The 22,486-nt window shown below is 36.3% G+C and overlaps 1 protein-coding gene across 2 annotated transcripts; it reads right to left on the reverse strand.

Moving 5' to 3' along the window:
* Positions 1–484: 484 nt before the first annotated feature.
* On the reverse strand, positions 485–21,920 carry LOC106701399 (C-type lectin domain family 12 member B-like). 2 transcript variants are annotated; one of them, XM_070370024.1, is made up of 8 exons: positions 21,742–21,920; positions 19,907–20,008; positions 11,497–11,595; positions 9,984–10,094; positions 8,577–8,654; positions 6,914–7,089; positions 3,323–3,431; positions 485–1,927 (listed from the first exon to the last, which is right to left on the reverse strand). In XM_070370024.1, the coding sequence occupies exons 1-8, from the start codon at positions 21,827–21,829 to the stop codon at positions 1,911–1,913; spliced, it is 780 nt and encodes a 259-aa protein (XP_070226125.1). In that variant the 5' UTR covers positions 21,830–21,920; the 3' UTR covers positions 485–1,910. The 2 variants fall into 2 exon arrangements, with proteins under 2 accessions (XP_070226125.1, XP_070226126.1); XM_070370025.1 differs by lacking the exon at positions 8,577–8,654.
* Positions 21,921–22,486: the final 566 nt, after the last annotated feature.

Genomic DNA, 22,486 nt, shown 5'->3' on the forward strand with positions numbered 1-22,486 from the left:
ATTAGTTCTCTGAGCTCCTGTTTTCTCCTGTTTTGGCCTGATTACTTCTTAGCTTTAATCAATGACTAAGGATATTTTCATCTAGGGCGTCTCTTGTACCTCAGTTGGTAAAGATTCTGCCTGTAATGCAGGAGATCCTGTTTTGATCCCTGGATTGGGATGATCCTCTTGAGAAGGAAATAGCAACCCACTCCAGTATTCTTGCCTGGGAATCCCATGGACAGAGGAGCCTGTCAGGCTATAGTCCATGGGGTCACAAGAGTCGAACACAACTTAGTGACTAAACCACCACCACCAAGGATATGTTAACATAAAAGAGAGGATTAGTGGTAGATTACATATTCCTTAAGTATCAGCTCTGTTGTCTTGAGAATCCTTCACAGATTTCCTGTTGATAAATATATGTAATAATCTGGAGGAAAAGAATCATATTATCATAAAATGGAGCACACCTCAGATGTTTGTTTTAATTTATTGTTTGAACTTTGAAAGCTATCAGAAATTATTTTTACATGATTCTCACAAGTGCAAATTTCAGAGATTATGATTCACCTAAACATCAGCCTCCCACCTACAGGATTCAGTTTTCATTTACCAGAGTGTATTAACTCTGAGTAATCACATGAAGTACAAACTTTGCTCCTATGTAAACAACAGATACTCAATCTTGTCACTTAAAAAATTTTTTTTTCTCCAGGGTTGGTCACTGAGAATCTCTTATTCAGTTCAGATATAGATAGTAATGTGTACCCTTCCTTTTTCTCCTTGTTTCCATGTTGTTGAGATACTGTCAGCAAAATAATATAGTTTTTAGAGCACTTCTACTCAGATAATGCTCTATGTCATGCTAATTCTCTTAGGGGCTTGAGTGAACTTGTGAAAATTTTCTGTTTATCATTAAATGCAGCATCATTAATCCAGTCAAGGGGTCAAGGAATTATCTTGTCTTTTAAGACCTTTTATGTTTGATGGACATGTGGGCAGACTATTGATAATACAATCATAATACAATCAAAAACTCTCTAGCTGAGTTTTAGAAATCTGACATAAAGCATCTAGCTGAAAATACTCAAATATCCTGTCAGAAGGAGTGAATAACATGTTTATAGCATGACAGGAACTTTTACCACATTGTACAAATAATAATCTAAATACAGTTATGAAAGAAATCACTCACTGTGGGAATATTGACTCTACCATCATTTTAGAGAGTCTCAATATGCAGTCAGAGGAACTTAGTGAAGAAAGTATATTAACAAAAGTAGTTGTGTGAAGAAAATGACACTGAAACTGTCTAAAGGAAGTGATGCCAGCAAAAAAAAAAAAAAAAAAACACAAAAAAACAGAAAAAAACTTCACAATTAAAGAAACTGTTGAAAATATTTCATGTCTTTGAGCACAGAAAGGATAAAACAATAAAAGCTTATCCCAACTTAGAAAGGAGTGTAACAATTCCTTCAGTATAGACATAATAAGGTGTATTGAAAGAAGTTGTAGCCCTGTTTATACTACTCTTTATAAACAAAATAAACCACTTTAATTCTCAAAGTTTCTAATATTTCAAATTAAATTTGGACCAGATAATATAAATTTTATAAAAAAAAAAACCTTTTCCTGTATAATTATAATCAACTGAAGATGAGTTTTTAATGTTTTTACAGAAAGTTTTAAAGGTCACAAACCAATCAAATTTACCACATTTGTTTCTGAGATTGTTTTTGCATAGTTTCAGCTTACACAGTCATTTCTATATCCTAAACTCTTGTAAGTGCTTGAATTTACATAAGGTTGAGAATTTGGTACATCTACTTTGTTTTCACAGGTACAATAACTACTAGACTCATTAGATTTTCCAATTGTTAAATTTCCATTGAACACTGCATGCTTCACTGTTTTGGCACTTGAAATACTTATGGAGGTACCAAACCTGGAAGAAAAAGATAAATAAAAATGGGTCCTGTTCTTTATCTTGAAAAACAATTACCTCGTAAAGATAAACTCTTACTTCCAAAACTTGCTCATCTCTTGTTAAATCATTTTAGTTAAGAGAGAAGACAGTGACAATAGCTCTGCTGATTCTTTCTACTATTGTTAGAATTCTCTAGTGCCCTCAGCTTTCTTGGACTCAAAACTACCTCTGGTCTATCTATTACCACTTTTTATTTTTTATTATCATCTGCTGTTAGAATTTTTTAAATTATTTTTTATTGAAGTACAATTGTTCCACAGGGCTTCCCCGGTGGCACTAGTGATAAAGAACCCCCTTGACAACATAGAAGACATAAGAGACGTAGGTTTGATTCCTGGGTTGGAAAGATCCCTGGAGAAGGGAATGGCAACCCACTCCAGTATTCTTGCCTGGAGAATCCCATGGACTAAGGAGTCTGGTGGGCTACAGTCCATAGGATCATAGAGTCAGATACAACTGAAGCGACTTAGCATAGCATAATTGCTTTACAATGATGTGTTAATTTCTACTGTATTTGGATATTGGCATTGATTATTCAATCCCTTATACTATGTATAAAATAGATAATTAATGAGAACCTACTATATAGCACTGGGAACTCTACTCAGTGCTTGGTGAAGAACTAAATGGGAAGAGAATCCAAAAAAAAGAGGGAATATATGTGTCTGTTACCAATTTTACCCAAGAGGTCATTGAGTAACCTTGGCTTTCCCAGGACACTATTGATTTATGTCTGGTACAATTGGTATAATTACTTGGTATAATTATCAATAGTGCCTCATTTCACTCTCAAAATCATATGGTCAATAAATGAATCATATGACCAATAAATCATATAGTCATCTGGATTATAGTTCACTTAAAATATTGTTATAATCTTCCTTTAGTAAAGTATATAAGCTCATATTATTTACTTTAACAATGTAAAGTACTAGAAACAAAGCAGAATTTCTTGGCTCCAAGGAGATAATTTATTTTTTATTGCACTGGATAATGTCCTTAACCCTGATTTGACTTTGTCCTTATACCTTGTCTCCATTCCTTAATGTCCTAGGAAAGCATGAAGCAGTCATGTAAAATAAAGGCAGGGAAGTATAGCAACACTTCTGAATTTCTTCCCCCAGTGCTTTCAATTCCAAGGAATTTCTGTATAGAATAGATTTTTTTTTTTTTTGCAAAAAAAGAATTGCCTAAGTTATAGAGAAAAGCTTCCAGGATATCTTTCTTGCCCTTCATACATCTTTGACCATGTAAGAGGGTGACTGTCAGAGAAACATCAACAAAATTAACACACCAGGTATTCCTTTATTATTGACAAAAAAAAAAAAAAAAGGAAGAAACAGGTTAACTCACAAGTCAAAATGGAGATATCTGAAACATTCCTTTCTGTTTGATTTGTGTTGTTGGAAACAGAATTCAGAAGCGTCTGGAAGATATATAATGGACGACATCTAAGGAACAGCTATAAATAAAGGAAACATCAGTTAGTTTGAATGGCTTGGAGCTAATTCAAGTGCAACAAAAACAAGTTCATGTCATCAAAATTCCATTCAACGTTCATATTACTGCTCCCTTGTTCATTGTCCCCTTACCCTCAGTGGGATTTGAAGACCTTCTCTATTCTTCTCAAGTGTTCTATTTAACACCATTACTACACTCTTAACAGTTAGCAGGTGATAGGTGAAAACAAGTCATCAGGTAACCCATCATGTAGACATCTGCAGAGGTTCTAATTTTCTGTATTCACCATGGAATAGGATCACATTCATTCAACCTTTCCCATGAGACCTCCCAATTCTTTTCCAATTTACCTGTCTTTATGTACTCTTTTTTTTCTCTCTCTCTTTTTTAAGTTATGAAAGTATGATAACACATTCACATGAGACTTGGAAAACATAGAACAAAGTTATATATAGTTCCACTGCATGTGTGCATGTACGTGCACTCGATTGTGTTAGACCCTTTACAAGCTCATGGACTGCAACTTGCCAGGCTCCTCTGTCCGTGGGATTTCCCAGACAAGAATACTGGAGTGGGTTATCATTTCCTCCTTCAGGGAATCTTCCCCACCCAAGGAGAGAACCCATGTCTCTTGCACCTGCTGCATTGGCAGGCAGATTCTTTACCAATTGAGCTACCAGGGAAGCCCTTAGTTCCACTATATATTACAATTACTACTTTAAAAAAATGTACATTACCATATGTAAAATAGATAACCAGTGTAACTTTGATGCATGAAGCAGGGCACCCAAAGCCAGTGCTCTGGGCCAACCCAGAGGGATAGGGTGGGGAGGGAGGAGGGAGCGGGATTCAGGATAGGGGAGACACATGTATACCTGTGGCTGATTCACACTGATGTATGGCAAAAAAATCAAAATACTGTTAAGTAATTATTCTCCAATTAAATTAATTAAAAAAAGAAGCCTGAAAATTTTTAGAAATTAAAAAAATACAATTATTTTTTAAGTAGACAAATTAAGATTTTCAGTTGGAGTTTCAATATCAAACTCTCAAAAATTAATAGAATGAATATACAGAAAAGTAGAAGGATATAGTAGACCTGAAAAGTACCATGAACCAATTCAACATAATTAAGATTTATACAATTTTCACTCAACAGTAGTCTATCCTACTCTTTTAATTTTTCCCTCCTCACTGGGCCCTATGCTGAGATGAGTCATAGTATCTTTAAAACTTTTCCTGGCATCATGAATCTTCTCTTGAGATATAAAAGGTATTTTATCTTGCATTAACTTCCAAGATTCTTAAGAGGAAATCTGGAGTTTAAGGTTTGTTTTCATGCTTCGTCTTCATTCAGATTTCAAGTGGTCTCTAACTATCCTCTTTGAGGTCTGACACATACTACAACATGGATGAGCCTTGAGGACATTATGGTGAGTGAAATGAACAGTCACAGAAAAACAAATATTATATGATTCAATTAAATGTAAAGTTAAATGTAAAATTCATTTATTGACTATTACCCTAGTCAAATTCACAGAAATAAAGAGTGGAATCAGGCTTGCCAGGAGGCAGAGGAAACAGAAATTGAGGAGTTGTTTAGTGAGTATGGTGTTTCAGTTTTGCAACATGAAAAGAGTTGCAGAGATTGATGGCATAGCGTTGGGAATGTACTGTACACTTAAAATTGGCTAAGCCAGGAGATTTAATGTTATTTATTGTTCTTTAGTTGCTAAGTTGTGTCCAGTTCTGTGTGGCTCCATGGACTGCAGCCCTCCAGGCTCCTCTGTCCATGGGAAGTCCCAGGCAAGAATACTGGAGTGGGTTACCATTTCTTCTCCAAATGTTATGCATATTTTACCACAATTTAAAACAATTTTTTTAATTGGATGAGAGGAGTGTAACCAAGGTAGTGAAGGTCTCTGGAAGCCCCAAACTTTGAAACTTCCTTCTTTAAGGAAAAATCAGCTCAGAAGAATGATCTCTGAAAAGAAGTAAGTAGCAGTCAGATAAGGTAATTTCCGAAAAGACCTCACAACCACTCAGTAAGGAAGCCATTAATGGCACACATCTGTTCTTCTTTTCTTCCAGTTTGAAAGCTATGTTTTTCATTTTTTATAAATGCAACATCATAATTGCAGTTAGATAATCATTTGCATAATTTTTGATTTATTATTTCAATCCACCTTAGTTTAAAAGCTTTATTATGTGTATCACTCATATTACCAGCATTCAGTCCACATTGCAGACCTTAGTAAACACTTAAGAAGTACTTGTGTGAAATGTTATCAATATTTCACCCAAATTACTTATTACATGAAAAATACCCTTGTCAGAGTCATCTGTAAATTGTCAACCAATTATTTTTAGACACACTTCAGTCTTTGGAGATAAGCAGACTAGGTTTTGAGCTTACTTTCTGCTTCTTATTGCTCATGTGACCTTAAGAAATTTATTTATCCTCTATGAATTTCAGTTTTTGAATCTTAAATTTAGGAATAATGTATAGAGCCTGTTTGGAAGTTAAGTAAAACATCAGCTAGAAGGCATGATGCCATGGGAACTAACAAAGAAAGAGTTTCAAGAATAATGCAGTTAACAGTGAAAAACCTCAAAAAGTTTAAATAATGCATTAAGAGTAGTGACAAAAACTATTTACTATATGCCTATATTAAGCCACATACTGGAAACCTGAGTTGGGTTAATCAGGTTCAAAAGATACAAAATAATCCAGGTAGTAAAACCAGAAAGGGCAAAGGTCACTGAGACATTTAACCACATTCAGGTTAATGCTGAGGACAAAATCTTTTGGATTGGAGCTTGCTGTGTGTTATAAGAAAATGAACAGGTATATTGTTCTGGATAGTAGGGGTTGGGGCATTCTACAGTTGGGAATTTGGTATTTTTGCTACAGTCAAATATTAAGAAAAACAACAACAGCAAAATAAGCATGAGCATAACTTGATCTGATTTTCCTGTATTTTAACTTAAGTAAAATCAAGTAGAGTTGTAATATGTGAGGATAAGATAGATAATTAAGTGGCTTATAGTCCAGAGGATGACTTTTTATCAGTGGACAATTCTAAGGGGGAAGAGAATCCTGTAACTTAATCTGCAGGAGTGATTATTTAAAATATACCTCACAATTGGAAATACATAATTGCCCTCTCCTTCCTGACTCTATAAAAAACAAAAAAACAGAAATCACGGGGAACAAGAAATAACAAAGAAATAGACTTCCATAGCTTACCATATGAACCAGCAACTCTAATCACTGTAGATCCTTGCTTTCTGAAACTGTGATATAGGAATTTTTCAATGATATAGAAATTTTCCACTCAGATGGAGAGAGCAAAAGTGAAGGGCATGAAAGCCATTTATCAGGAATGGCCAAGAATTAATGTTCTTACCCAAATTCTCTGTGCCTGTACTTTAAAAATACCAAGAAATAGCTGCAGACATACCACAAATCATACCACAAACCTTGGTTCTATTCCTGTTTTCCCCATCATCCATATTCATCAGGGAGGAGTGATTCTTCTCACAGTCGCTGTCGCACGTATTACAAATTATTTTGGTAGAAAAGTTATAGAAGTTACTTCCATACTGTATCCATATCTCTGAACATAAGTGAAGCGCTGGGTCTGAATAAGGACAGTCTATAAAGATATGATACATACACACACATGCATGACAGGTATGCACAGATATAGTATAAATTAGCATATACATCAGAATTTCTAAATATTTGCATTATACATTCAAATGATTAACAGGAGTTATATTTTGAAAGAGATGATTGCTTAAAATATGAGAGAAGGAAAAGAGCACAGCCTGAGATGAAATAGATTTGGATCTGGAGCAATCTGAAGATTGAAGAAAAATCATGGCTATAAAGGGAAAAAATAATGAAGGGAATATTCAAAGCACTCAGAGAAAACTTCAGAATGTTTTGTTTGCTGCAAAAAAAAAAAAAGCAAGACCTTAGTCTGTATCTATTCTGATATTTACCACCTCGGTGTTTTCAGTGATATTTCTATAAGACTCTTCTCTAAATGATTCAAATAGATTTCAGGTTGAAATCCAACTTCTTCCCATTATTTATAGGAACCCTCATGGCACTCCAGTGTTATCTCTTAATCCACTTAGTTTCCTGTCATCCATTTATCTTGAAAATCTTAAATTTTTCTTGAGAATGTCTTGCTATCTCATTACTTTTATGGAAACACTCATCTAATCCCTGCATTAAATATTGTACCCCATTCAGTGTGAACTGTTTCCTCCAACTATACGGTTTATTGCACTATGTGTTCATGTTTATGAACACTTATTACACTGAATTATAATTTTTCTGTTTACTTGTCTGCTTCTCCTGTCACACTCAAGATGAGAAATTGTTGTAACTGTTATACCAAAAAAAATTATATTCTCTAGGTTTCCCAAGGTGCTTGACATATGGTGCACAGTGCATCTTTTTGATAAAAGAAGATAAGAAGTTAAGAGAGGGAGGAAGAAAATCAGTGACATTTATACAATTTTCAGGGGAGGAAAGGATATTGTTAATCTCTAAAAATATTGAACGAGCTATCTGGCAAGGCCTTGGTTTCTACTATCATTGTTGACACCATACTTTATATCCAACTTAATCTGAACAGGAAAGTTGCCTGTTCATCACTCCTCCCTGGTCTTCCACCCTTAAAATATATGTATAAATATAGCTGATTCACTTTGTTGTACAGCAGAAACTAAAACATTGTAAAACTACAACAAAAATTTTAAGAAATAAAGTAGAGGGCCAAAAGAAAGAAGTACTCAGAGTTCTCACTTCTAGAGAGATCTAATGGAAAAACTATCTTCTTTATTTTTTAAAATAACAATAGAGGCAATCCACACTAGCCATCACTTCCTTTCTTGAGTATCAACAGAGAAGCAAAAATCCTAGGGTATATAGGAGCACCAGCACATGAAAGGAGAAGGCAATGGCACCCCACTCCAGTACTTTTGCCTGGAGAATCCCATGGATGAGAAGCCTGGTAGGCTGCAGTCCATGGGGTCGCTAGAGTCAGACACGACTGAGTGCCTTCGCTTTCACTTTTCACTTTCATGCATTGGAGAAGGAAATGGCAACCCACTCCAGTGTTCTTACCTGGAGAAACCCAGGGACGGGGGAGGCTGGTGGGCTGCCGTCTATGGGGTCGCACAGAGTCGGACACGACTGAAGCGACTTAGAAGCAGTACATGAAAGAGAATTCTCATGATTAAAGAAAACGAAAAGAAAAAACAGCCTTCCTCCTCAAAATGATTTCAAAAAAACAGACTGATATTTTAAAATGTATCTCTAATCAATTTACAAAGATGTCTCCAAAAGAGTATATACATAAGGTAAGAATAGGATGCTACAAAAACAAACAAACAAACAAACTTAAGAATCATTCAAAAATATGATAGCCAAAAAATAATCAATAGATTAAAAAGTAAAATTTAAGAAATCTTCCAGAATCTAGTGTTAAAATAAACAGAAAATATAAAGGAAAGATGAAAACTTGTAAATCTGAACATCCAAAAGAGAGAAGTCATGGAAAAAACAGAGGAAATGAAATGAAGTAAAAAATAAACTATAAGGAATAGCACATATACTCCCTAAATTTGAAAGCCCTAAACTTTCAGATTGAGAAGACTGCAGCACGCCAGGCTCCCTTATCCTTCACTATCTCCTGGAGTTTGTTCAAATTCTTGTCCACTGAGTTGGTGATTTTATCTAACCAGCTCATCCTCTGCAGCCCTTTCCTCCTTTTGCTTCCAATCTTTCCCAGCAAAAGAATCTTTTCCAATGAGTCAGCTCTTCGCATCAGGTGGACAAAGTATTGGAGCATCAGCATTAGTTCTTCCAAAACACTCATACACAAGAAAAACCCAAAATGTCAGGACCCCAGCAGCTAAAGTTGGGTCATTTTTATAAAATAAAAATTATATTGGGGACAGACTTATTAACAACATTGTTTCCCAGAGACAATGAAGTAACTCCCTTAATTTTCTCTAAGAAGTGAATTTTTAGCCATGAAATTTATAGCTAGCCAAGTTAAAGACTTATTTCAGACATATGAGAATACAGAATATTTATCTTCCATATACCCAGCTAAACACCATCACAGCTAAACTCCATTAAAATGTTTAAATGTCAGTACTAAAGAAGGAAGAAAGAAGGGCTTTAAGAAAACCTAGTCTAAGGAGACAGAAGGCAATTCATTTGAAAAAAAATAATTAAACATAGAAAGAAACTAAGTACAGATAGATGAAAATGCTTATTTAACAGAAGAATCTATACATGTTTACCATATTTTTATGGTTTTTCTTTAATTTTGTAAATATTTCAGGACTTTGAACACAATGAAAAAGAAGAGAGAAAACTGGAGAACACTATGTTACTGATAACTCTGAAACAGAAAGATCTTTCACTTTTATTTTCCTTCCGCTTTAACTCTTCAAAGTACTTGGAAGTAAAGTTATTCAACACTTTAGTGTGTATTCTAACATATTAAAATGATGTGCTCACCTGAGACAGTTGTAGGCATATCTGTGGGTAATGTGGTTGTTTCCATATGATCTGTTACATTCAGTTGTACATCATAAACTGTCTTGCTGTTAAAAATGAGCTTGTAGTAATCTGTAATTCATATAAGGAGATTAATAACTTTCACATAGAATCTTCCAATAAATTATACTAATAACACAGCAGTTATTTAAAAATTTAATAAAAAGCATGTTTTAAAATGATAGCTACATAAGAGTAGAATATCAACTTTACATACTTTTAAGATTAACATTTATTTGAAATAATAATGTTTGATGTTACTCAACAGAGTACTAGTTCTTATATAAGGAAATGCCCAAATAAGTTTAAAAATACAAAACGAAAAATGTCTATGTGATGCACAGATTTCAAAATAAAAGACTGTAATTCAATAGTTAGTTTTTAAAAATGCAAACCACACTTTTGAGACCAGGAGTCACCAGAATACATTGGTGAGGCTTCGTGTTGTAACTTTTGAGTTTCTTGGACAGAAATAACCATATTTTATGGATATAGAATTAGTAAATACTAGCCTCAGAATTAAAAAAATAAGAATTTCAGAAAACAGAAATCATGTACCTAAGAATATCAGAAGATTCAAAAAACATAATATATCCATTTTGTGGATTATTAAACAAAACCCATCTTTTCTACAAGACTGATATTAGTTTACTTGCCAGCCCTTAATCCTAACAGAATCTTTAAGTTTTATGAGAATTAAATGAGAAACAATCACGAAGAATGGACACAAAGAAACAGTTATTGCCGTGCTGCTGCTACTGCTAAGTCGCTTCAGTCGTGTCCGACTCTGTGCGACCCCAGAGACGGCAGCCCACCAGGCTCCCCCATCCCTGGGATTCTCCAGGCAAGAACACTGGAGTGGGTTGCCATTTCTTTCTCCAATGCATGAAAGTGAAAAAATACAGTGAAGTCGCTCAGTCGTGTCCGACTCTTAGCGACCCCATGGACTGCAGCCCACCAGGCCTCTCCGTCCATGGGATTTGCCAGGCAAGAGTACTGGAGTGGGGTGCCATTGCCTTCTCCAATTATTGCCGTAATCATCCTCTATTTCCTTAGAATGCCTTTGTACCCACTCTTGTAGGAGGGAATGGAAAGGGAATAAGTGTTTCCCAATGGCATCCAGGCTTGAGAAGAGATACTTCAAAAATGTCATGAAAATGAAGAATTTATTTCTAATAAATGGACTCCTCATGAAAACTCTCAGGGTATAAATTAGTATATTTCTGTTGCATTAATTTTATAACTTTTAGAAACATAGGCTTTACATTACTCTCTTCAGCATTGGTTGTACTGAAGGAATCTGATATTAAGATAGCCTAAAAAGAATGACTAGTGTTACATGGGCATACAAAAATGAAACCTGTTTTCCTCTGTTTATCTGGAAGTTTTATACGGATATGTCTTGGGATTTGGATTCATTTGCAATATGCCTAAGAAAAGTAAGGGACAGCCTCAGAAAAGAGTGAACACTTACGCATTAAGCCCAGGGCTCCCAGTCCAGCCAGCACCACCAGGTTCAACGACAGTGAAACAAAAGCAATAGGGTACCACACCTTTGATGGAGCGCTGTGTCCTGTGAGGAGAATGACAAGAAGTCAAGCATTTTATGTTACTTCCTCTTTCCTTAATTCCCTCCAACTCCTGCTCTTCTATACATAGTGGTATCAGACTTCTAAAGTTTAATTTAAAAAATTGCTTGCAAAGTCAATGAGACCTCATTTATATTCGGCCAACATAAACACACCTGTACATTCACATCTGACACTAAAAACATAGAATTTTATATAAATGTGATCATATGACATATTCTGGATATTTTATGAACACTCTCACTTATATTTTAGCAGTAGTTTTTCCTCACTAACTTCTTAGTCTTTTTCTCATTGATCTACCTTCCTAGCCCCAGGTGATTAATGTTAACCACCTGCTGGGTGTTCTTCCTTATGTTTTCCAGGCTAGATTTTTGTTTCCTTTTATTTTTAATTTTTTGAATTTTTAATTGGAATAAAGTTGCTTTACAATGTTGTGGTGGTTTCTGCTTTACAGCAACATGAATCAGTTATGAGTACACACATATCCTCTCCCTCTTAAACTTCCCTTCCAGCCCCAAGCATCCTGTATCCTGCAATATTGTGAAGTAATTAGCCTCTAATTAAAATAAATACATTTAAATTAAAAAAAAAACTTCCCTTTCAGCCCCCCCTCCCCCATCTAGTTCATCACAGAGCTCTGGGCTGAGTCCAGGATAGTTTTGAAATATGCTATTTAATATAATTGCTAATCCTTTCTCTGATGATTAATTTTTTTTTCAAGTGATGTATTTAATATGTTAGTAGAAAAATCGACTGTCCAACCCAAACTTGTATAATGCTTTCATTCCCTCACTGCTTCTCTCCCTAACTCTAGGTTATATGGTGAGAGTTTATTATAAATGATTCTAGACTATGATAAACTTTCTCTTACAATATATCTGTTTTACTGAAAGATTGTTTAGCACTTTTATTATTGCAATTTTCATAGTCATGCCATTATCAGCTATTGCTTTTTTGCACACCTCTAAATGTCCCCTTAAACTCTTATTAATTAATCATGGGACTGAAAATTTTCTTGAGTATTTCTCAAATGGAGTATATGATGATTTTTTAATTTTGCTAAAATGGATAAATTGTATCTTTTCTGATTTTAGGATAAATGAATTGCAGCCAAAGATGGAGAAACTCTATACAGTCAGCAAAAACAAGACCAGGAGCTGACTGTGGCTCAGATCATGAACTTCTTATTGCCAAATTCAGACTTAAATTGAAGAAAGTGGGGAGAACCACTAGACCATTCAGGTATGACCTAAATCAAATCCCTTATGATTATATAGTGGAAGTGAGAAATAGATTTAAAGGGCTAGATCTGATAGACAGAGTGCCTGATGAATTATGGACAGAGGTTCGTGACATTGTACAGGAGACAGGGATCAAGACCATCCTCATGGAAAAGAAATGCAAAAAAACAAAATGGCTGTTTGAGGAGGCCTTACAAATAGCTGTGAAAAGAAGACAAGCAAAAAGCAAAGGAGAAAAGGAAGGATATAAGCATGTGAATGCAGAGTTCCAAAGAACAGCAAGGAGAGATAAGAAAGCCTTCCTCAGCGATCAATGCAAAGAAATAGAGGAAAACAAGAGAACGGGGAAGACTAGAGATCTCTTCAAGAAAATTAGAGATACCAAGGGAACATTTCATGCAAAGATGGTCTCGATAAAGGACAGAAATGGTATGGACCTAACAGGAGCAGAAGGTATTAAGAAGAGGTGGCAAGAATACACAGAAGAACTGTACAAAACAGATCTTCACAACCCAGATAATCATGATGGTGTGATCACTGACCTAGAGCCAGATATCCTGGAATGTGAAGTCAAGTGGGCCTTAGAAAGCATCACTACAAACAAAGCTAGTGAAAGTGATGGAATTCCAGTGGAGCTCTTTCAAATCCTGAAAGATGATGCTGTAAAAGTGCTGCACTCAATATGTCAGCAAATTTGGAAAACTCAGCAGTGGCCAAGGACTGGAAAATGTCAGTTTTCATTCCAATCCCAAAGAAAGCAATGCCAAAGAATGCTCAAACTACCGCACAATTGCATTCATCTCACATGCTAGTAAAGTAACACTCAAAATTCTCGAAGCCAGGCTTCAGCAATACGTGAACCGTGAACTGCCAGATGTTCAAGCTGGTTTTAGAAAGGGCAGAGGAACCAGAGATCAAATCGCCAACATCCGCTGGATCATCAAAAAAGCAAGAGAGTTCCAGGAAAACATCTATTTCTGCTTTATTGACTATGTCAAAGCCTTTGAATGTGTGGACCACAATAAACTGTGGAAAATTCTGAAAGAGATGGAATACCAGACCACCTGACCTGCCTCTTGAGAAACCTGTATACAGGTCAGGAAGCAACAGTTAGAACTGGACATGGAACAATAGACTGGTTCCAAATAAGAAAAGGAGTACATCAAGACTGTATATTGTCACCCTGATTGTTTAACTTATAGTCAGAGTACATCATGAGAAATGCTGGACTGGAAGAAGCACAAGCTGGAATCAAGATTGCCAGGAGAAATATCAATAACCTCAGATATGCAGATGATACACCCTTGTGACAGAAAGTGAAGAGGACCTAAAAAGCCTCTTGATGAAAGTTAAAGAGGAGAATGAAAAATTGGCTTAAAGCTCAACATTCAGAAAACTAAGATCATGGCATCTGGTCCCATCATTTCATGGCAAATAGATAGGGAAACAGTGTCAGACTTTATTTTTCTTGGCTCCAAAATCACTGCAGATGGTGATTGCAGTCGTGAAATTAAGACACTTACTCCTTGGAAGGAAAGTTATGACCAACCTAGGTAGCATATTGAAAAGCAGAGACATTACTTTGCCAACAAAGATTCGTCTAGTCAAGGCTATGGTTTTTCCTGTGGTAATGTATGGATGTGAGAGTTGGACTCTGAAGAAGGCTGAGCACCGAAGAATTGATGCTTTTGAACTGTGGTGTTGGAGAAGACTCTTGAGAGTCCCTTGGACTGCAAGGAGATCCAGCCAGTCCCTCCTAAAGGAGATGAGTCCTGGGTGTTCATTGAAAGGAATGATGCTAAAGCTGAAACTCCAATACTTTGACCACGTCATGTGAAGAGTTGACTCACTGGAAAAGAGTCCGATGCTGGGAGGGATTGGGGGCAGGAGGAGAAGGGGATGACAGAGGATGAGATGGCTGGATGGCATCACTGACTTGATGGACATGAGTTTAAGTGAACTCCAGGAGTTGGTGATGGACAGGGAGGCCTGGGGTGCTGCAATTCATGGGGTTGCAAAGAGTCAGACACAACTGAGCAACTGAACTGAATTGAACTGAACTGAATTGAAGATATTTTCTTTCCATATCTACTCAATACTAAATGGTAACTAGTTACTTTAATTACTTCCTTGTTTATATCTATTCTTTTTATTGTTTATGGAATCTTATTATTCATATTTTGGATTACTTGGTTTTATTATCCAAGTCCATCATGATTTTCATGTCTCTTTATTTTATTTTATTTTTTTGTATGACATTCTAGGACCTGCAACTGGGCCTTAATGATCATTCATTCTTTGTATGAAAGTCATGTTTTTTCAAATTGAAAACTTTTAGTGCCATAATTTAATATCATAAATTAGTTTGATTATCTTTCCCTTGTAGGGATTCTGTTTTACTTGGAGCTGTTTGTTGGGCTTTTTCTTTTCCTCTGGTTCTGTGTTTCCTATGGTTCTGGGTTCCATAAAATTAGTAACTTTTATTTGTTTTCCCTTGGCTTTACTGACTTTTAAGATTTGATACCAAGCTTTTGAGTACTTTGTGTGTGTGAAGTCACTCAGTTGTGTCCAACTCTTTGTGACTCCATGGACTGTAGCCTACGAGGCTCCCCCATCCATGGGATTTTCCAGGCAAGAGTACTGAAGTGGTTTGCCATGTCCTTCTCCAGAGGATCTTCCCCACCCAGGGATCAAACCTGGGTCTCCCATATTTTAGGCAGATGCTTTACCGTCTGAGCCACCAGGAAGTCACTTTGAGTACTTTGAGTGGCATCAAATCTATGTGTGATGGAATGCACAGGTGTTTCTTTTACTAAGTGCCAGTGGAATGTCAGAAAACAAGGTCTTCATTTTATACCCCATAAAAGAAGAAACCTGGTCCATTGTCTTCTGAGATGCAAAGTCTGAGGCTTTCCATGATTTAGGATTATAGAAGACCTTTCCTGCATTCTTATTTAGTTTCCACACTAACCCTCAGAGGCCAAAAAGATAAGCAAGTCCTCCCAGGACCACATAAGAAAGTTGGCACCATCTTTTTTTCTACAGAGTCTAATAAATCTCAAGAGACTGAATCCTTCCTAGGCACCAGAGAGACCTGAATCTAAGCCTTTTATTTGTGAATCTTCAGGCTCTTAATGAGGTCAGTGGTACACAAATCTTTTCTTCATTGGCACCATAAGAGTTTGGAGTACATACCATCAATCCACTGCCTGGTTGCTAGCCCCAACAGTAGCTCCTTACATGGGCTTAGGTATTTGCCAGTAGGAAATGGGAAAAAAAAGGCAGAATGAAAGTACATTTGAGCTGATTGAAATGCTAATTAAAACCAGTCTGAAATGAACAGTTATAGATGCATCATCCCTTTACCTTGATTTTTCTCCTAAAACTCCAATAAAATATAGAAAGTAGTTAAAGAAGGCCTATAGATTCATAATAACAAAGAAAGGAAACCACAGAAATGGCCTTTGGGAAGGTAGGTAACAGATACAAAAGCTATTACTAACTTTGTAGGCACTTAGAAACTGAAGCAAAGTCAGTAGTGAGGAAACAAAAGTGAGCTGACTCTTGCGTAAGAACCCCAAAGGCTCCTGGTATTTTATCTTTCCAAGTGGAGGTATGGGGGAGTCTGAAAACTGAAAAAAATGCCCGAAAGTTGATATAAGATATGCATATTCCCTCCTATGTATTTTTCTCTCCACTTTGTAAAATGGTTACCCTCTCTTACCCCTTATAACAGAAGAATGCCCAGGGAGGAGCACTGGAAGATTCATTCGACTCCAGAATAGTCAACTGGCTCAAGAAGGGGGAAAAATTTCAAATATCAAAAATTGGGTTTCTCAGTGAATTGCTCCAGTTCATGAATGCTACTTCAGTTCATCACTTCATGGCAAATAAATGGGGAAACAATGGAATCAGTGACAGACTTTATTTCTTGGGCTCCAAAATTACCACAGATGGGGACTATAGCCATGAAATTAAAAGATGCTTGCTCCTTCGAAGAAAAGCTATGACCACCTAGACAGCATATTAAAAAGCAGAGACATTACTTTGCCGACAAAGGCCCAACTAGTCAAAGGTATGGTTTTTCTAGTTGTCATGTATGGATATGAGAGTTGGACTATAAAGAAAGCTGAGCACCTAAGATTTGATGCCCTTGAACTGTGGTGTTGCGGAAGACTCTTGCTGACAGGAGATCCAACCAGTCAATCCTAAGGAAATTAGTCCTGAATATTCACTGGAAGAACTGATGTTGAAACTCCAATACTTTGGCCACCTGATGTGAAGAGCTGACTCACTGGAAAAGACCCTGATGCTGGGAAAAATTGAAGGCAGGAGGAGAAGGGAATGACAGAGGATGAGATGGTTGGATGGTATCACTGACTCAATGGGCATGAGTTTGAGCAAGCTCCAGGAGTTGGTGATGTACAGGGAAGTATGGCATGCTGAAGTCCATGGGGTCACAAAGAGTCACACATGACTGAGCAACTGAACTGAATTGACTGATGAATGCTACCATTTAGCAAGCCCATCTCACCTACACAAGCTCTCATTAAATCAGTTTAGTACCACACACTTAACTGAGTAGAGACAACCAAGGATCATTTGATATTTGAGGAAAGCAGCCAATATGAGGCTGAAGAAACAGAAAACACAGACAATAACAATTTAGGGAAAGCATAAATAATGCAATGAGAACAGTTCAAAAACTGTAAATAAACAAACTCTCTTATATGACTGTGTTAGTCATTCAGTCACGTCCGACTCTGCATTCCCATGGACTCGCCAGGCTCTTCTGTCCATGTAATTCTCCAGGCAAAAATACAGGAGTGGGTTGCCACTTCCTTCTCCAGGGGATCTTCCTGACCTAGGGATCAAATCCAAGTCTCCTTCATTTCACACAGATTCTTTACCATTTGAGTCACCAGGGAAGACCTTATAAGGCATGGAGGTATATAAATGTAGAAAACAATTTTGTCAGTTTCTTATACAGTAAACATAAGCCATCCAAACCAGGCTTCTACTCTTTATTATCCTTCAAAAATTTCTAAAAATAGGTCTCTACAAAGACTTGTATATCTATCAGCTTTATTCATACTAGCTCCAAACTGGAAGCAACTGAAATGTTCATCTACAGATGAGTGAGTTTACATGGTATGGTGTAGTCACACTCTGGAATATTGTTCAGCCATGGAAAGAAATTCACTGCCAATGCATAGAACACAGATGAATCTCAAAAACATTGTGTTTACTGAATGAAGCCAGTCATAGAAGAAGTCACAGTCAATCATTGCATATTATTTGAAACTATTTATATAAAAACTCTTCCCTGGTGGCTCAGATGGTAAAGAATTTGCCTGCAATGTGGGAGACCAGGTTCAATCCCCAGGGTTGGGAAGATCCCCTGGAGAAAGAAATAGCAATCCACTCCAGTATTCCTGCCTGGAGAATTCCATGGATAGAGGAGCCTGGCAGGCTAGAGTCTGTGGAGTCGCAAAGAGTCAGACACAACTGAGCAACTACACTGCTACTACTACATAAAACCTCTAGACTTAACAGAATAGTCTAGAATGACAAAAAGTAAAAGCTGGGGCTAAAACTAAGATAGGTGGTGAGGATAAGATGGAGGCACACAAGTTGTCTTCTTGTGGTGACAGAAATACTGTAAATCTTAATTTTAGTTGGTTGTATGGGTATATATTTTTTAAGTCCAGTCAACCATATGCTTAAGTGGGCATATTATTTTGTATTTAAATTATAACGTTGACTTGAAAGTACAATTTTTAAAACCATCAGAGAATTAAGATACAATTTTTCATCCACATATAAGAATAGAATGCCATAGAAACAGCCTTTAGAAAACAATAGCAGAAGTTCATTGAAAATAAAATAATATCAGAAATATTTTTAATGGAAAAAGATAATTTAAGAAAATTATCCATGAAATATAATAAAGGATAAAATGATGAAAAATGGGAGGAAAAAAGTCAATGAGGTTTAATATTATAAAAGTTGGAAAGATTCAGAAAAGTACACGAATACTCTCTGGGGATGGATGGAGAAAGTAATTAAAAAGAGCTGATTCTCCATAATTAAAGGTCATGAGTTTATCATCTTTGGTTTGTCTTCCTTATTTTCTCAAAAAATTTCTGTCTTTTATTTCATTTTTTGTTGAAGTATAGTTGATTTACAATGCTGTGTCAGTTTCTGGTTATACATAAATATGTATATATACATATATGTGTGTGTGTATATATATATATATATACACATGTGTATATATGCATGTATATAGATATTAAGATACTTTTCCATTATAAGTTATTACAAGATATTGAGTAGAATTCCCTGTGCTATACAGTGGTTCTTGTTGGTTATCTATTTTATATATAGTAGTGTACATATGTCAATCTTAAGTTCCAAATTTATTCTTTCCTCCGTTTCCCCTTTGGTAGCCATAAGTTTGTTTTCCATGGCTGTGAGTCTGTTTCTGTTTTGTAAGTAAGTTCCTTTTGTATCATTTTTCAGATTCCATATATAGGTGATATCACATGGTATATGTCTTTGTCTGACTTACTTCACTTAGTATTATAATCTCTAGGTCCATCCATTTTGCTGCAAATGGCAATATTTTATTCTTTTTATGGCTTAGTAGTATTCCATTATATATATATATATATATATACACACCATATTTTCTTTATTTATCTTTCAGTAGACATTTAGGTTGCTAATATGTCTTGACTATTGTAAATATTTCTATGAACATTGGGGTTACACATATCTTTTCGAATTATAGTTTTCTCCAGATATATGTCCAGGAGTGGGATTGCTGGATCATATGGTAGCCCTATTTTTAGTTTTTAAGGAGCTCCATACCATTTTCCATAGTGGCTGCATCAATTTACATTTCTACCCACAGTTAGTAGAGTTCCCTTTCTTCCACAACCTCTACAGAAAAATCTTTTATTTTCAAAGGAAATCTTTATTTTTTCTGCTGCGACATCTCCCACTAGGTCCTTCTTACTTTTCTCCCAGCTCCAGTAGGTCTCACCTTTCATAGCTCTGCTCTCAGTCACCTCAGCTGTGCCCTTGATGCTCCCTGCTTCAGTTTCAGCTTCACCACCCAGCTCCAAGTCAGGAGTTTCATGGCTATCTTTTTCAGGAAAGATAAACAGTGGCAATGTTTTTAGAAAATCATTCTTTTCTCTATAATCCTTTTTGCCTTCTAATTATCCAGGTAGTCCTGTGTTTGTGGCTTGATTCTGATTCTGATGATAGATTTTTCCAATAGACAAACATGATGTAAACTTTTATAAAAATAAAATTGAAACAGTTTCAGTTCAGTTCAGTCACTCAGTTGTGTCCGACTCTTTGTGACCCCATGGATTGCAGCATGCCAGGCTTCCCTGTCAACCACCAACTCCTAGAGCTTACTCAAACTCATGTCCATCGAGTCAGTGATGCCACCCAAGCATCTCATCCTCTGTTTACTTAGATATATAGAAAGGGATAAAATTGTTACATAAGGAAATACACATTAGAAAATATGTAGCAGAACATAAGGGCTTCCCAGGTGGCACTAATGGTAAAATACCCACCTGCCAATGCAGGAGACATAAAAGAAGTGGGTTCGATCCCTGGGTTGGGAAGATCCCTTGAAGGAGGGCATGTCAACCCTCTCCAGTTATCTTGCCTGGAAAATCCCACAAACAGAGGATCCTGGCACGCTACAGTCCATAGGGTCTCAAAGAGTCAGACATGACTGAAGCAACTTAGCACAGCACTGCAGAACATAAATTGCATCTCCAATTTTATAGATACCACCATAGTGGTCTATGGTGTTTGTTGTATGATGAAGATGTAGTATTTTTCCCAAATACTTGCAGTTCTTTCATCAGATGTTATAGAGACAGAGAAAATGACTCTTTGGAGGGAAACTAGTCCCTAACACATGATCCACTAACCTGATTCCTCTAATCAGAGATTTGTTCACATAGAGGGCTTTTACTTCATTATTTAAATATAAAATATCTCATAGCAATAAAGAAATTTCAGTGAATATGACTATCATGTTTTGAAAAAATATCTTCCTACTGCTTCATTGTTATTAACTGTCTGGGAATTAAATTGCTGGATAAAGAAGACTGCAATTCTATTATGCTGAGATAAGGAAACTTCAGTCTTATTCTTTCTCAGAAAGAAATAAATGTTTAATGCATAATCACTGACTGGGTGTCCCATGATCCTATGAAACTCATAACATATACCTATTTCTTATCTTATAGCAATTAAATAAAAATATTGGATAGCTATGCTCACACTATTGCTGTCTTTTTCTTCCTCTAATAGCCTGTATGTAAAATCATCGTAAAATGTCTAAAAAATATAAGAAATGTTATTTTGGTGGCAACAGCAATCTGAATTTTCAGAGGTTTAGACCACAGTCTTTTTTCACATATTATGATGAACTTTGTTGTTGTCGTTGTTTATTCATTAAACAAAGTCTGACTCTTATGTGACCCCATGGACTGTAGCCCAGCAGGCTCTTTGGTCCTTGGGATTTCCCAGGGAATAACAGTGGAGTGGGTTGCCATTTCCTTCTCCAGGGGATTTTTCCAATGCAGAGATCAAACCTATGTCTCCTGAGTCTCCTGCATTGGCAGACTGATTCTCTACCATTGAGCCATCAGGAAGCCCCAGTGATGATGTTTCAAACTAAATAAGATAGACATAACTAGGCTCTGGCATAGTGACTGACCTATGGACTAGTTCTCCAGAATTTAAATCTCAGAAGGGACTAACAGCCTTGAATTGAAGACAGGAGAACCCACCAGTATAGCTGATAACCTCTTCTCTGGTCTTTTTGATCCTCAAGGAGACTCTTACCTGTTCTCTTGAGACTGTGGCTTTCCTGGGGTTCCTTTGTCTTAGGATTTGAAAATTTGAGAGTTGCATAGGTCACTTCTTCAGACATTATTGAACAAAGCACAGTTCAGTCAACCGGTGTGCTGTGCTATCACCTTGAACTCACAGAAGCCACTCTTAGATGGCCTGTGCATGCAGGGACTGAGCTGACTGATCTATCTTTGTAAAGACCAAGCAAAAGAAGTATCAGAAAACAGAACTGTTCCCCTGAGAATTTCATAACTGCACTATTCTCACCTCTGTACATCCCTCTTATCTCACTTTTTCTAACTTCCTCCACTAAAACACCAAATTGAAGAAATGACTAAGAGAAAAATGTGGGTTTTAAATATAAACAATCTTTCATTTTTCAACTAGAGGGGAAAACATCTGTATCTCCAGACTCAACACTACCCTATGGAAATACAAATAAACATGTATTTATTTCTGCATGTATAATCAGTTCTTAGAAAGCATGTGCCTGTGAGAACTCTGTTAGAATTGCATGGAGTGCATAACCCATTGCTGACTCCCTGAAAACCACAGGTGAGTTAATTCTAATCAAAAATTTTCATTCCATTTTTACGTGATTTTTTGTGGATTGCAGATTCCTGAGAATTTAAAAGCAAAATATTAATGGATCAAAACAAAAATCAAGAAGAAAAGGATTACAATGAACTACACTAAATATTGTACCCCACCCTCCTTTTTATTTACTGTCAAGAAA

The sequence above is a fragment of the Bos mutus genome, chromosome 5, assembly GCF_027580195.1.
Source record: "Bos mutus isolate GX-2022 chromosome 5, NWIPB_WYAK_1.1, whole genome shotgun sequence".
NCBI lineage: Eukaryota > Metazoa > Chordata > Mammalia > Artiodactyla > Bovidae > Bos > Bos mutus.